The sequence below is a fragment of the Haematobia irritans genome, chromosome 4, assembly GCF_050003625.1.
Source record: "Haematobia irritans isolate KBUSLIRL chromosome 4, ASM5000362v1, whole genome shotgun sequence".
NCBI lineage: Eukaryota > Metazoa > Arthropoda > Insecta > Diptera > Muscidae > Haematobia > Haematobia irritans.
Window position 1 is genome coordinate 565,875 of NC_134400.1, and position 14,460 is coordinate 580,334.

The 14,460-nt window shown below is 35.0% G+C and overlaps 3 protein-coding genes across 3 annotated transcripts in view; all 3 read left to right on the forward strand.

The window, feature by feature from the left end:
* LOC142233323 (receptor-type guanylate cyclase Gyc76C-like) overlaps positions 1-14,460 on the forward strand; it is a 37,973-nt gene that overhangs the window by 18,069 nt on the left and 5,444 nt on the right. The window contains exons 3-10 of the mRNA XM_075304222.1: positions 11,965-12,214; positions 12,295-12,492; positions 12,572-12,637; positions 12,713-12,925; positions 12,980-13,134; positions 13,311-13,533; positions 14,020-14,197; positions 14,262-14,422. Of these exons, the coding sequence (XP_075160337.1) occupies positions 12,020-12,214; positions 12,295-12,492; positions 12,572-12,637; positions 12,713-12,925; positions 12,980-13,134; positions 13,311-13,533; positions 14,020-14,197; positions 14,262-14,422 (1,389 nt within the window). The 5' untranslated portion in view covers positions 11,965-12,019. The remainder of the gene's footprint in view (positions 1-11,964; positions 12,215-12,294; positions 12,493-12,571; positions 12,638-12,712; positions 12,926-12,979; positions 13,135-13,310; positions 13,534-14,019; positions 14,198-14,261; positions 14,423-14,460) is intronic.
* The window catches only part of LOC142233322 (ankyrin repeat and BTB/POZ domain-containing protein 2), a 62,339-nt gene that overhangs the window by 2,062 nt on the left and 45,817 nt on the right, over positions 1-14,460 (forward strand). The gene's annotated exons all lie outside the window — the stretch shown is intronic.
* Positions 10,122-11,447, forward strand: LOC142233326 (uncharacterized). Its single transcript, XM_075304227.1, has one exon. The coding sequence runs from the start codon at positions 10,531-10,533 to the stop codon at positions 11,311-11,313; it is 783 nt and encodes a 260-aa protein (XP_075160342.1). The 5' UTR covers positions 10,122-10,530; the 3' UTR covers positions 11,314-11,447.

The window sequence follows — 14,460 nt, forward strand, 5'->3', positions numbered from 1 at the left end:
ACATTATAAAATTCGCATTATGAAGAGAAAATGCTTGATTTTCAGCACTGTAGAAGTTTGGAGTGGACCTAACTTCACAAAATATTTTCGTCTCTCAATCTCGGAGTTGTTTGGACCGGTATATGTTTTGCGATCACTGGACGTACGCGGCTAAATTCATCACAATGTGTTGTGGGCATCATAGAAAATATGCGCCAAAGTGTTTTCCATTCTATAGTGTGTTTTTGTGTATGCATGTACATGTATTCTTCTGCAATAACGTACGAGACGATTGTTTAGATGAGTGTATTTTTAAATGGCTTTGAATTGTGTGCCGGGATAACGAAAGGGAAGGGTGTATGAGTCCTAACCAACGCAAAGAAAGAAAAAAATGACCTCGTACAAAATGACAGAAGTGTGACCTGTGCCCAAATTTGTATATTCCTGGAGAAACGAAATCTATATATTCCTGGAGAAACGAACTCTAAGCGCCATTGGAGTGTGTATGAACGCCGCACCACTGCCCAGCCCAGTGATCAATGAAAATTACAAATAGATGGGAACCTTTTGTGGCACATTTCGAAACCATTTCGATGGAAAAGCTTCTCTTTGACATTCGGCTGTGATATTGTCCAACAATTGTAATTGGGGCATTAAATGAATAAATTTCATTTATCTTTTAAATCTTACATAAACAAATTTACAACAAATAACTTTCAATATCAGCTAATGCTTTTCTTACTATTAAACTGAATTACTTTCTCAAAATTTACATTTAAATACTTATATCACAGTTTTTATACATAAATTTTGAACGGACAATCTGAATATAAAATTAAAATAGAAATGAAAACAAAACACAGTTTATTTTATTTTTATTTAGTATCACAGTGAATTAAGATATTGCAATTCTGTAACTAACGCTTAAATTGTCAGTGTCCTCTTTAACATTCATTGTTCTGTCAATCTTTTGTTGTATTCGTAAATATTCTAAGGTTATTCTCTTTCTCTCTTTATTTTTCCTCTCTAGTATGCGTACGTTTTCAAAATCAGCTGTGTGTCCATGTTACGTTATTTTGGTTTTTGATTAAGTCAAGTTCTTGTGAGCTGTATTTGATTTTTCCTTATATTTCGTTTATAAGTTCTTCAATTAGTTTCTTCGGGAATGATTTTGTTGATAAGATTCTTCTGATTATTTTGATGTTTTTTCATGAAAATGAAAAGTGTAATCGATAACTTTATTATTTTTCAAATATTCGTCAACAAGAAAGAAGAAGTCAACAAGTATTGACGAAACGTTTACCTCAATGAATTTAGGTCCAATTAGCTAAATAAAACATAAAAGGAAAAGAAAATATTGACCAAGCAAACAATTAAACACTCTGTAACATATACTGCTAAACTTATTCTGCTTCAATCATATATATTTTCAGAATTTGTTTAAACAAAACATTGCTTGTATTGTGCAAACATATTATGTTTGACCCTAAGCAAATCTCTTTAAGATCCCAAAGAGTTAATTCCCTTCTTTATTTTTTAAATAAATCGGTTCATAAAATGTTTATGCTCTTCGCTATTGTATTGCTTTTTCTTTGAAAGAAAATGTCGACTTGGTCATGGTCCGACTCAAAGTCTAATGTTTAGACTTAAACCAACCGTTATGTTATTGTATTCGACCTATATTTTATTGAATAAACCAAACATATAACAAAATGAACGGTAGCACATTTATTCACAACAAAATATATATCTCTCATGTAGAGAACCATTTCTATGGTTAACTATTTTTATCTTTTTTTTTTGTCTATTCTCTCTCGCTTTCTGACGTTCCTTAACAAATATATATTTATAGGAAAATTCTAAATTCTAAAAAAATGCAATGTCCCACATAATATGTTCTAACATATTAACATATATGTATGTCCCAAAAATGGTATACTAGTTTATGAACATTATATATCCTTGCACTTAAAAATAATGTGCTAAAAATTTGAGTTCCAAACATATAATTTTTCCGCCGAAACGTAAGAAACCCAGTCTTTTGCGTCTGTGTAGAAACATATCCATCAGGAGTTGAAATTTAGTTGTTGACAGGAACTTTGCACCAAAACCCCCATACATTAGGAATCCTCTATACATTTTAAATAGATCTGTGGTCGGAATTTCCGATTATATATATGTGATAAAGTTACAATTTTCATGTACATTTTCAAATTTCTAATGGGCACAAAAAGAATGCTTAAAATCCATACCAAATGGCCTGTGGAATGTACCAATTTTAGTGAGGGAGGCGTAATTGCTTGGGAATTCTTCCCATTTATAACCGAATCAACTTTTGGAACAGGTAAAGGGAGAATATATTATTTGATGCACTAACACCTCTTGATTTGTTTTGTGCTTTTAAATTTTTTGGCAATCATAGAGTAGCCACAGTTCTTCTCACTCGCTTGGACAAATAACTGGTTCTATGATACGGATGCTGGCGATAGAAAAACGCACATGGGCGTTTGACGTTTTTTTATGTTTTGGTTTTAATTTAGTTTGGAGATTGTTGCAGTCAACTTTCTAGCGGAGCCATGTTGCTCCTTTTATTGTCTGTATGGTGTGAATATTAACAAAACTGTTGCCATAACTGCGGACCGGTTAATTGAAGTGTTCGATTGATAACTTTGTTGAGCTGATAGCGATTGGCAACCTGGTGTGTTCTCTTCCATAAACATAGGAAGTAGTTTTTGTAAACCTAAGCCACTGAAGATTTTTGACACAAGGGCAAACACTAATAAATTTGGGAAAACTTTAATAATTTATTACCGATTTGTTTAACTTGGCCGCAAACTAATCTGCCGTATATAAAACTGAGTTATTTTTGAATTATGTAAAATTTGCTGCCCTCTCAAGCTTTTTAAAACTACATACTTTTTTAGATCTATTTTAGAACCTCACGGTCGCTGGTCCACTTTTAGGACGTTCCCACCTATGAGAGACTAATTTTAATGTGGTTGTCAAGGTGTTCTCTGTGTTGCTATGTCAAGGTGTTCTCTGTGTTGCTATGCACATGTAACGCATACACTCCAGCATGTCTATTTATGTAGAGCTGATTGTAATATCCACCCACACTCAAAAAAAAGTTTACTTGTAACCAAAGATTTTGACCTTCCCTTAAGGATTTTGGTATTGATTCCGAGCCAAAGATGAGGCTTCTTTAAAGTAAAGATAATTTTTCCGGACCTCCCTGGCATCAATAAAATTGGATACAGATCTCATTTATCGGATTTTTTTCTTTTTTGCGATATATCAATATAGGTATTTATGTACAAACAAATTCCAATTTCAAAATCCAAATTATGCCAGGCATTTCAAAGTAAAAACAGTTTTCTTAATGCTAAAAAAAACTTTAAACCATAGATGCAAATACTTAAAATAAGCCTTAGCCTATATTTGAAGCGTTTTTATCTTAAATTTAAAAAATTCAATATGTCAGTTGAGTTAAAGACGATTTCTTTAAATTAAAAAAGTTTTTCTATATTTTAAGGAAAATTTGCCTTACTTCAAAGATCTACAACTTCAGCAGAGAATCGCAAAATTTCAAAATTTGTGTCCTAAATTTAATGAAAAAAATTTTTGAAGCAAGGATTACAAACTTTCTTTTAATTAAAATGTCATTGTTTTAAATAATTTTGTCCTTAGCCTTGCGTAAATTTTGAGTCCTAAAATTTAAGTTGCATAATCTTCCATATTAGGTCAATATTTTTTTCAGTGCAAGCAGATTCAAAAGAATTTTATGTAAAGAACTGAAAGAACTTAATACACGTTAAAAAAATGAGACTTCTTGCAGGCACATATACTTGACAAATGTTAAAAGTAATTTATATTTGAAGTCAAGGTTGGATTTGTCAACGTAAGCTTTTTCCAGTGTATGAACAATATTATACTTTTGCAATGACAGAGTTAACAATGCAAAGCAAATCTCTGTGGGGGAGAGCCATCTCTCAGAATGTGAAGAATTGACTTTTCCTCAAATGTGTCGCAGCGGTAATGGAAACTTGATTTACAATATTTGTTGTTGTTTTTGTTGTATGGTTTGGTAGGTGCTCAATGTCCGCACAAAGGTTGAGATTGCTTCCAAAACTGGATTTTTCTAAAAATAGATCGTGGGGAAATAGAGAGCGCCCAACATATGCACCACATATCTGCAATGCCCAATACTAGCACCAACAATTTCAATCACACTCAAAAAAATAATAATGTTTTGCAATAGAACAAAGGCTTATGCTATGGTCAAACTGGACAAATATTTGACAGAAATCAAAAAAGAATCCGTGGCCACAGCCAAACCAGCAAACATTTTTAGCTCATATTGGATATATAACATCATGGTAGGATTATTTTCCAAAACCCGTATCCACATATTTGGAAAATGTTCGACACTAATTTTGGACAAATATTTGCCTAGTGTGACCATAGCCTTAGATGAACAAAACTATTGTTATTCGTAAAGTTTTTCATTTCGAAGCAAAACAAAAATATCGTTGAAGACAAACATGACTATTGTTTTGCATATCGATTGTCCAAAATGTTTAAACGGAATTAAAATTTGTTTTTTTTTTTTGCATGTACGAGGCATACGTTTATAATTCAACTAAGATCGTGTTTACTACCAATACATGTTTCTAGTAGCTCCTGTTGTCAAATGCGGTCTGCGAGAAATAAATATGTGCAACGTCAGTTGTAGCCTGGCCAACGCTATACACTTGCGTATGTGCTGATTTCAACCAGTTATACAATGTTACAAGGCTTTGTCTTACATTCGGTTTCCGGCGTCATCCATATGGAGAAGTCTAGCCACAAAAAGGTATCATCATTTTGTCTAAAGGCTGTTGTTGGGTTGGATGAGGCTGACAATTGGGACATTATGTAGCTAATTGATATTGCCCATTTATCGTAGATTGAATGGGTTTAGATGCAGAGAAGGAAGTATCCATCCCAAAAGCTATTTTAAGAAATCGTATATACCTTTATTGGTTACTTGTTGTCCTAGGCATGGACATAAAAGTGAAAATGAAAGAAAACCTCCTTTGCCGGATATTTGTCTATGTATGCTGTAAAATGCGAAAGGTTTTTAATCAAAATATAAGAATTTTTGTTTCGAGTATGTTTTTTTTATTGGTACAAATTATTCAAAGAGGGCCGTGAGTGCGTGGACGACAAACCACGTCCAACCATCAGCACATTGAAAGAGATTTTTTCTGAGGAATAAAATTTTAAATAAATAACAAAAAAGGACCAGAGAGAACCTTAGCAATGTTTGTCATAAACGTTGGTTTATTAGTTATTAAAGAAAATACCTTATAACAAAGGACAATTTTGTTCCCGAGGTACGTATTTTTTTGGTGAATCAACTTATGATCAGCATCTCAATAAAATCAAAGAATTGGTTCATGCGCTAATTTTATTAGACGATGTTCGTATAGGTCACATTCATTCCGTAAAGTCGCAAACCGTAAAAACAGATTATACGCTGAAAAATATCGTCAAAATCATAACAGGTTGGCTGATAAGTCCCCGGTCTGACACATAGATGGCGTCGCTAGTATTAAATGCATATTATTTTTATATAGTACCAACCTTCAAATGAATCGTGTCAAAATTTGATGCCTGTATGTCAATTAGTTTGTGAGATAAAGCGTCTTTTGTGAAGCAACTTTTGTTATTGTGAAAAAAAAATTGAAAAAAGGAATTTCGTGTTTTGATAAAATACTGTTTTCTGAAGGGAAAAAATACGGTGGAAGCAAAAATTTGGCTTGATAATGAGTTTCCGGACTCTGCCCCAGGGAAATCAACAATAATTGATTGGTATGCAAAATTCAAGCGTGGTGAAATGAGCACGGAGGACGGTGAACGCAGTGGACGCCCGAAAGAAGAGGTGGTTACCGACGAAAATATCAAAAAAATCCACAAAATGATTTTGAATGACCGTAAAATGAAGTTGATCTAGATATCAGAGGCCTTAAAGATATCAAAGGAACGTGTTGATCAAATCATTCATCAATATTTGGATATGCGGAAGCTCTGTGCAAAATGCGGAACCAAACACAACAACGTGTTGATGATTCTGAGCGTTGTTTGCAGCTGTTAACTCGTAATACACCCGAGTTTTTCCGTCGATATGTGACAATGGATGAAACATGGCTCCATCACTACACTCCTGAGTCCAATCGACAGTCGGCTGAGTGGACAGCGACCGGTGAACCGTCTCCGAAGCGTGGAAAGACTCAAAAGTCCGCTGGCGAAGTAATGGCCTCTGTTTTTTTTGGGATGCGCATGGAATAATTTTTATCGATTATCTTGAGAAGGGAAAAACCATCAACAGTGACTATTATATGGCGTTATTGGAGCGTTTGAAGGTCGAAATCGCGGTAAAACGGCCCCATATGAAGAAGAAAAAAATGTTGTTCCACCAAGACAACGCACCGTGCCACAAGTCATTGAGAACGATGGCAAAAATTTATGAATTGGGCTTCGAATTGCTTCCCCACCCACCGTATTCTCCAGATCTGGCCCCCAGCTACTTTTTCTTGTTCACAGACCTCAAAAGGATGCTCGCAGGGAAAAAAATTGGTTGCAATGAAGAGGTGATCGCCGCAACTGAGGCCTATTTTGAGGCAAAACTGAAGGAGTACTACCAAAATGGTATAAAAAAATTGGGAGGTCGTTATAATCGTTATATCGCTCTTGAAGGGAACTATGTTGAATAATAAAAACGATGTGTTTTTCTATGTTAGACCGGGGACTTATCAGCCAACCTGTTATGGTATATTTTTTTTAAAGATGTTGTGTTGACTGACTATCGATTAAATACTCGTACGAGAAAATTTTCAAGTAAATCGAAATGAAAATTTTGCCTCCAGTGGACATATATCTAGGTTCGTTTATGTTGCAAGTTTTACGAGACCGGCAAAAATTCGGATGTAGGAAATTTCAAGAAGATCGGTTGATAAACACCTCAATGAATATGACAGCTATATTTAAATTTGAACCAATTTTTTCAACATCAATAGTGGTCGCCCTTGACCCGAAATAAGACTGCTTGCAAAATTTGAGGACCAAATTTTTAAGTCTGAGTTTTCGAATTTTTGAAGATAAAGAGCTTTATCTATTGAAGATAAAGCTCTTTCTTCAATCCCTTATACCAAATGTGCTTTTCTCGAGATATAGATGGGACGTTTAAGGGCTAAACATGGAATTTAAATGTTATACGCATGGGATGGATCGATGTTTAAGGATCATTGTAATTCGAGGATCCCAATAGCCCCTACTCGAACGACAATCCATACATCGTTTTACGGGTTGTATGATGTTTATTTTTGTTGTTGGTTCATGTTGTCGTTGCTGTTATATTTCAGAGCACAAGTAGTAAGACGACTTTACAACGATCACTCTCCTCCGTTTATTGAAATCTATTTATAGATGTAAAATTTATTTTTATTTCATATCTGGTTTTTCTTATTTTTTTCTTTTTTTTCAGCTTAGCAAAACAAGAAACTCATGACAATAAATATAGCAAAGCAAACATTATTACATACGTGTGTCTGTGTGCGTTACGAATGCACAATGGACAGACAACAACGAATGCAAAAGAGCAGATACTCGCGTACCAATCTTATGTTGTTGAAATTGGTTTGTTTTTTTTTTTCTTAAGACATGAATATTCCTACCTTAAAACTACACTATGCAAAATCGAAAATCATTCATTGTTATTCAGGAGGGTCAAGAATGAAGCCGACCCATTTTCGTCGGCGGAGACTGGCACTGAATTTTGATCATGTGTCTAAAAATTCCGTTTATACAGTCGGGCTTAGAAAACTACGGCATTCAGGTATCGATTTAATTTACTTTAGTAGCAAATGTCTTTGCTACATAGCATAGATCCACCAAGCTTCTTTTCTTTGTTGTTAAAATTGTTTCTTGAAGAGAAAACAAAGCTAATTTTATTAATTATGACGAATGTCAAGATTTTTCCAACGACTTTTTTTCACAACAAAGGAAATCATTTTTAAAAGATTATAAATAATTTATCTTATCACATATCCCATGCGAACTTCTTAAAATATTGTCTGTGTAACATTAACAATTCAAAGGATTATGGGCAATCAAAAGATTTGCACAATTGAGTGTTTAGTTGTTGCATATGTTTGTTCAAGGTAATCTATAAAGAATTCTGCAAAATTCAACTGGTAAAAATTGATTTTCCAGTGTTTATATTCCTACACTGAAAGAAGTGTTTTATTTTCTAAGGAACGAAATTTTAAACAAGCGAAGTATTTTTCTGAGGCTTAAAAAATTTTAATCAAAAATTGGGATGCATTTCCTCTGAATGAAAATACTTTACAATAAAGGGGAAATTCGTTTCGTTCCGGAGCAATATTTTTTCATAGCTTTTAAGGTGATGATAGAGTCCACCGTGAACACAGAAATATTTTTTCATATCTAGTAGGATTTAGAGTCCTTAAAAAAATAAATTTTGTTCACGATGCACATGTCACTCTGTCAGACATAAAATATTTGTTATTATTTAAATTGCAGCTTAAACCCCTATGTTGACTACAAAAGAGATTTCTTTTGTATTAAATAGAAGATAATTATTGAAGCTTGAAATCTTTTTTATATGTATTAGTTTCTTTATTTCTCAATATTTCGCAATTACGTTGAATTGCTTCATCAGGTGTAGATGTATAAATAACATTCAGGTGGAAAACAACAACAACAACACATAAAGCTTAAAACTAGAGTAGTATCACTACGTTCGTCTGTTACTTTTATTGCAGTGCAATTGGGTTTATTTCGGTAGTGAAAGGGTTAAGAATGAACTTCTACTTACTAAACCATGTCATATCTCTTCTTTGGACCACATCTATACACTTAGAGAAATGCTTAATGCAATTTAGAGCAAGTTGAGTGAAGGTGGTTCCACCATTTTTAATTGAGAAATACACGTCAGATTGAAAACAGTATACGATTGCACAAAACAAATGTTGCTGCCCGATGGTATTGGACTCAGTCAAAAAATACCTGAATAAATTATTTTGGTTTAAATCAGTCAGAAGTAGTCGAACGATTCTATTCAAAGAGATATATCAGTTTTGGAAGGAAATACTTGAAATCAAGAAAGAATTTTGTTTGCTGCCTGTGTCTATCTTGACAAAGACAACTATTTAAATACATTTTGCAAATATCAAATCCTTTGGAAGATTCGGTTTTTTTGTTTTGTACGGTGCGATTATATTAATCGCACTGATTTAAATTTAATTAGCATGTTTACAAAAATCTATGAGTTCCTTGAATTATAATATAAACGATTCCAGACATATGTATATTTTTCCTACGGCTACATGCGTGAATAACGAAAAAAACTCACACACATGCAAACATCCACTATGCGCGGAAATACCACAATCAAACAATATTTGTTTTAGTCATTCAATGGACAAAAAGGGGGCATACATATGGCCGTGCTCAAAGAGATATTCTGCTAATTATTAACAAAATCCCTCCTTATCCCGCGCTCATTTCATATATCAGAACAATTGAAATGTTTGCAATATCGATGGACTGCATCAGGTGTAGAATAATAATAAGAAGAAGAGAGCAGGAGGCGGCAAATAAAGTCTAAAAGTATATTTTAACGTTTTATCACGTCGCAAAATATTCGTCTTTTGTTTATTACTTGTTGCTTTCATCGGCGTCCGTAGTTATTTTTAGATTTGTTTTTTTTTTTTTTTGCTTTGGTCGTAGTTATTCGTAGCTCGTTCGTTAGTGAGTGAGTGCCATCGTCGTTCCTCATGTGCAAAGTTCTTAATTCGTAATGATAATCATACACTGGCAAAATGACAGGCAGCTGAGAGCAGAACAGAAGAAAAGCATGAGAGAAAGAGAGTCGATATTGCTATGTAGATTAGTTGCACTCAAAAAAAAAAAAAAAATACTCAATATAGGCTGTAAACAAACATTGCCCGAATTGCCTCACTGTGGGTGAAATGTTGTTATGATTTTAATGAAAGCATCGCACGCAAAAATGAAGACTGTAGACAATAAAATCAAGATTTATGTATATTAAATAACGCACAGTGTGATGAAATAAATCAAGTTGCCTAAAAAAGAAAAGGAAGCATGCATTTGATTCAAACACTATTTGTATACAAAAGCCAACTATGACTTAGATATATGGTAATCGTTCTTGCGATTTAGGCTCAGAAAAGTGTTGATCCAATTAGTCAGAAGCATTGTACAACTGTTCCAAACAAAGTGCCACCAATGATTTGTTTTTCCTTAGAACATTACCACACTAATGATATTATGCTATGTTCAATTCAATTATTTGGTTTGTCAAATCATATAAAAAACATCAAACAAAAAAATATAAAACTTGGAAATTATGAAAAATAAAATAAATTTTTAGTAACTCTTAATTAAAAAATTCCTAATATTTTTGGCATCCTCAATCGCTGAAGTATCTGCGTTTATGTATCTCCAGATCTGAATGCCATTTCAATCATGGCAGTATTTGAACAGCACAACCATGTAAATATTTGGTGGTTCCCAAAGAACTTTTGCCAATCAACATTTGGGGAATATCGTCGGAGTGGTACAAATTCGTGTACCGTAATATCGCTAATATTGGCCAATAAAATTTCAAAGGAACTCGTATTTGCGGAAGGGCTACCCACGCATACCCTTCCGCCAAACAGAGCTGTTGAAATATTTGCAAATGCCATGAATGAAGGCAACAGAATATATGGGAGTTTATTTGATCGCACCGATATATCACCCGATGGAAGTGAAAAACGAAGAGCACCAAATCTGAATATACCAGAAGCCATAACAGCTTTGGCTGGTCAAATTAATTCGGAATTTCAATTGCAAGAATGGTTCTACACCCATCTAATGGCAAATCCAACGAAAGAGTCCTATATGCGAACAGTTTCTACTCGTATAGCTGATGTTATCAAATTGGCCATTAGGCTTTTTAATCGATCCTTTACTAATGAAGGCGGCAATAATCTATTCATTGCCCTAATTGCCGATAATCGAACCACAGTATTTGTTATTGAATTCCCAAGCAATAAAATTGCATTCTTCGATTCTCATCATCATGGCCGTAGGGGCGGATCTGTTATAGCCCTTTGCCCTATTGAATACTTGGAAGAAATTGTAAATTGGTTTGTGCATATGGCGGCAGATATCTATCACAGCCGTCCTACCGTCTATGAGATATCTTTTTTAACTACAACTATTGATGCTATTAATTTGATTTCGCCTTTATTGGCCGATAATTGAAAGAGCCACTTTTTTAACGAAACAAAATGCTGGCTATTTATTCATATTACTTATCCTGTATCTTCCAAAAACCCAAGTAAAAAAAATTAACAATTCAGATTAATATATGTTTTATCCACTTATAAAGTATAAAATATTGATTTTTTTAGGAATATAAAAATCGACTTTTGTTTAATTTAATTTATGCCCATAATTTCTTTGATCTTTTAATCATGGGATATTAAGATCACAATTTTCTCACATTGGTCAGTATCGATATGTGGTTTTCGACGAAGCAATATCTATACTAGAACTCTAATTTAATTTTTGCCCATAAACGTTTTTTTTTTTCATTCGTTTATAGAATAGAGACTACTGAGGAATTGTAAATCATGTCCACTAATTTTGAATTTCTTTGATCTTTTAATCATGGAGTGATTTTGAAAAATGGAATAAAAACTAATGGAATAAGCCAAAAATGATACGATTGTCGTTAGAATGTCGTTGTTTTCCGATAGATATTGGTGCGTATGTGCGATATAGATTATACGCACCGGAGCACTGTTAGTATGAGAATGCGTATTCGCACCGGATGACCGATAGTTTACATTTCTATGCCGTATACGTCATGGTGTGATCCTAATATTTTGTCTTTATTTCATTTATAAATAGTGAAAACCATTGATACCCATAGGTGTCGCGCTGATCGGCCCCGGCCAAAGGGGCCATGAAGCGGTGGCCCTTTCTCATCTTACAATTGCTCTCGGTGGCAGTAGTACTGGTTCCGGGTGTGAGATGTGCGGTCAACAGTACTGGACATCGAACCGTTATCAATGTCGGATATCTGACGGCATTGACGGGCGAACTGAAAGATAAACAGGGTCTGGCCATTTCCGGGGCTCTTACCATGGCTTTAGAAGAGGTAAGTTTTTATAGGTCTTAGCTTTTGTGAGATCGAACATTTAATATGTGTGTGTTTCTTCGCAACGTGCCCTCTTCAAGATAAATAATGACACAAGTCTACTGCCCAATGTGCAATTGGCATTGCGATGGAATGACACCAAAGGAGATACAGTGTTGGCCACCAAAGCTATAACAGAAATGATTTGTGATGGAATTGCAATGATTTTTGGACCTGAAGGTCATTGCTATGTCGAAGCTATCGTCACGCAGAGTCGTAACATTCCAATGATTTCCTATGTGCGTATTCCAAAATTTTCCAGTTTTGCTCGTTTTACTATTTTGTATTTTGTTTTTTTTTTCATCCCTTCATGTACAGAAATGTCCCGAAAATAAAGCTTCTTCCATACCAACTTTTGCGCGAACAGAACCTCCCGATAATCAGGTAACATTCCTTAAGATTATTCGCTTGTTTTTCGGTTTGTGACGAACGCTTGCCTATATACGAAACGTTTTACAGGTTATCAAGTCAGTCATTTCCCTCTTGCGCTACTATGATTGGAAGAAATTTTCAATCCTGCATGATGAAGGTTGGACAATGGTGGCCGAACTGCTTAAAGCCGAGGCTATCAAAAAGAACATGACTATTAATCACAAGGAGTCTTTCATTGACAATATGGCCAAGTGTTGTGAAGAGCAGTTGGCATGTTGTCGAACAGGATTTTGGTATCAGGTATTATGGAGATACTAGCCACCACCAATAAGGGTTAACCGTTATATTTTGCAGATCGTACAAAATACTATGAATCGCACTCGCATCTACGTATTCCTGGGCACCGCTAATGCTCTGGTGGAGTTTATGGCCTCCATGGACACAGCAAACTTATTTTCCAAAGGCGAATACATGGTGATATTTGTGGACATGATGACCTACACACCAAAGTAAGTCTGTTGCATTCTTCATTTACTCATAATCGATGTGTCCGCAAATCAAAGCAAGAAAACGTCACCTATGCTGTACAGGTTGTAATGATAGCTTTGGTGAACTCTTGCTGCACCTCTACTGACTATCGGAAAATGTTATCTAATTTATTTATACAAACATCACTTTACATTAGAGAAGCTGAAAAGTATTTGCGAAAACCAGAACAAGTGGAACACATGAACAGTTGTGGAGAGACTGATGCTTTCATTCAACGTGCAAGAAGTTTGTTGGTGGTAGCCTCTACACCGCCCACGGACAGCTATGAAAACTTCACGGCCAAAGTTAGGGAGTACAACTTGAAGATGCCATTCAACTTTACTCTGCCGCAAATATTCCACAGCAATAACTTTATCAAGGTATGTATGAAGCGACAGGGTTTCCCTCTGAAGACTACCCGCACCCACACAACACTTTTACTCAGCAAGAACAACAACTTGGCCCTGATAGGAATTTATGATTTACCTGGCAATGGAATGCTCTAATTGTCTTTGAGGATGTCGTAAATAACGAGGGTGTAGTTGTTCGAGATTAGTTTCTAGTAAAGTGCGGGTGAGGACGCAGAATGAACGAACGACTGTTTCGCCTTTCTTTGCTGGGTGTGTACTTCATGGTTATTCTTGTTTGTCCTTATCCCCTTTGTTTGACCAACAAAGCAATGACTGTTCATGTCTACATTTCTGCGTACAAATTAAATATGGGAATCCTGAATTCATTTCCCGATTGTCTTCTATTTGCATGTTGCTCAATGATGGCGTCTGAACTGATGATGATTATGGCTAATATTGATGATTACCTTCATGACGATGACAATTGAATTGGTCTTGGCGTTTGGTGGTGGTTAGTTCGTTTCAATTTATGCCGCCTACCTTTATGACTCGGCCAAGTTGTATGCATGGGCTTTGGATGAACTATTACGCAACTCTACTGGAGATCGACCTTTGACTGATGAAGAGATCTACAATATAGCCAGCGATGGAACAAAAATCATTGGTACCATAATTAAGAATGGCACATACAAAAGTAAGTAAGGGTGTTGTTGGAGCATCCTCAGTGACCACTGATAGACATTTATTCCATTGGACAGGTGTTACTGGAGCGACTATTAAAATTGACGATAATGGCGACTCCGAAGGCAACTTCTCTGTGTTGGCGTACAAACCTTTTAGGTATTCGTACCGCGAAAATTTATTGTGCAATTTTCACATGGTTCCCGTGGCCCATTTTCAACAAGGAAGTGATATTCCAGTGAGTGAGTCGTCACTTTTTAGTCTTTGATTCCTTTG

Bases quoted from the DNA above. Each gene is read 5' to 3' on its own strand.
- LOC142233326 (XM_075304227.1), top strand. From the start codon at position 10,531: ATGGCAGTATTTGAACAGCACAACCATGTAAATATTTGGTGGTTCCCA.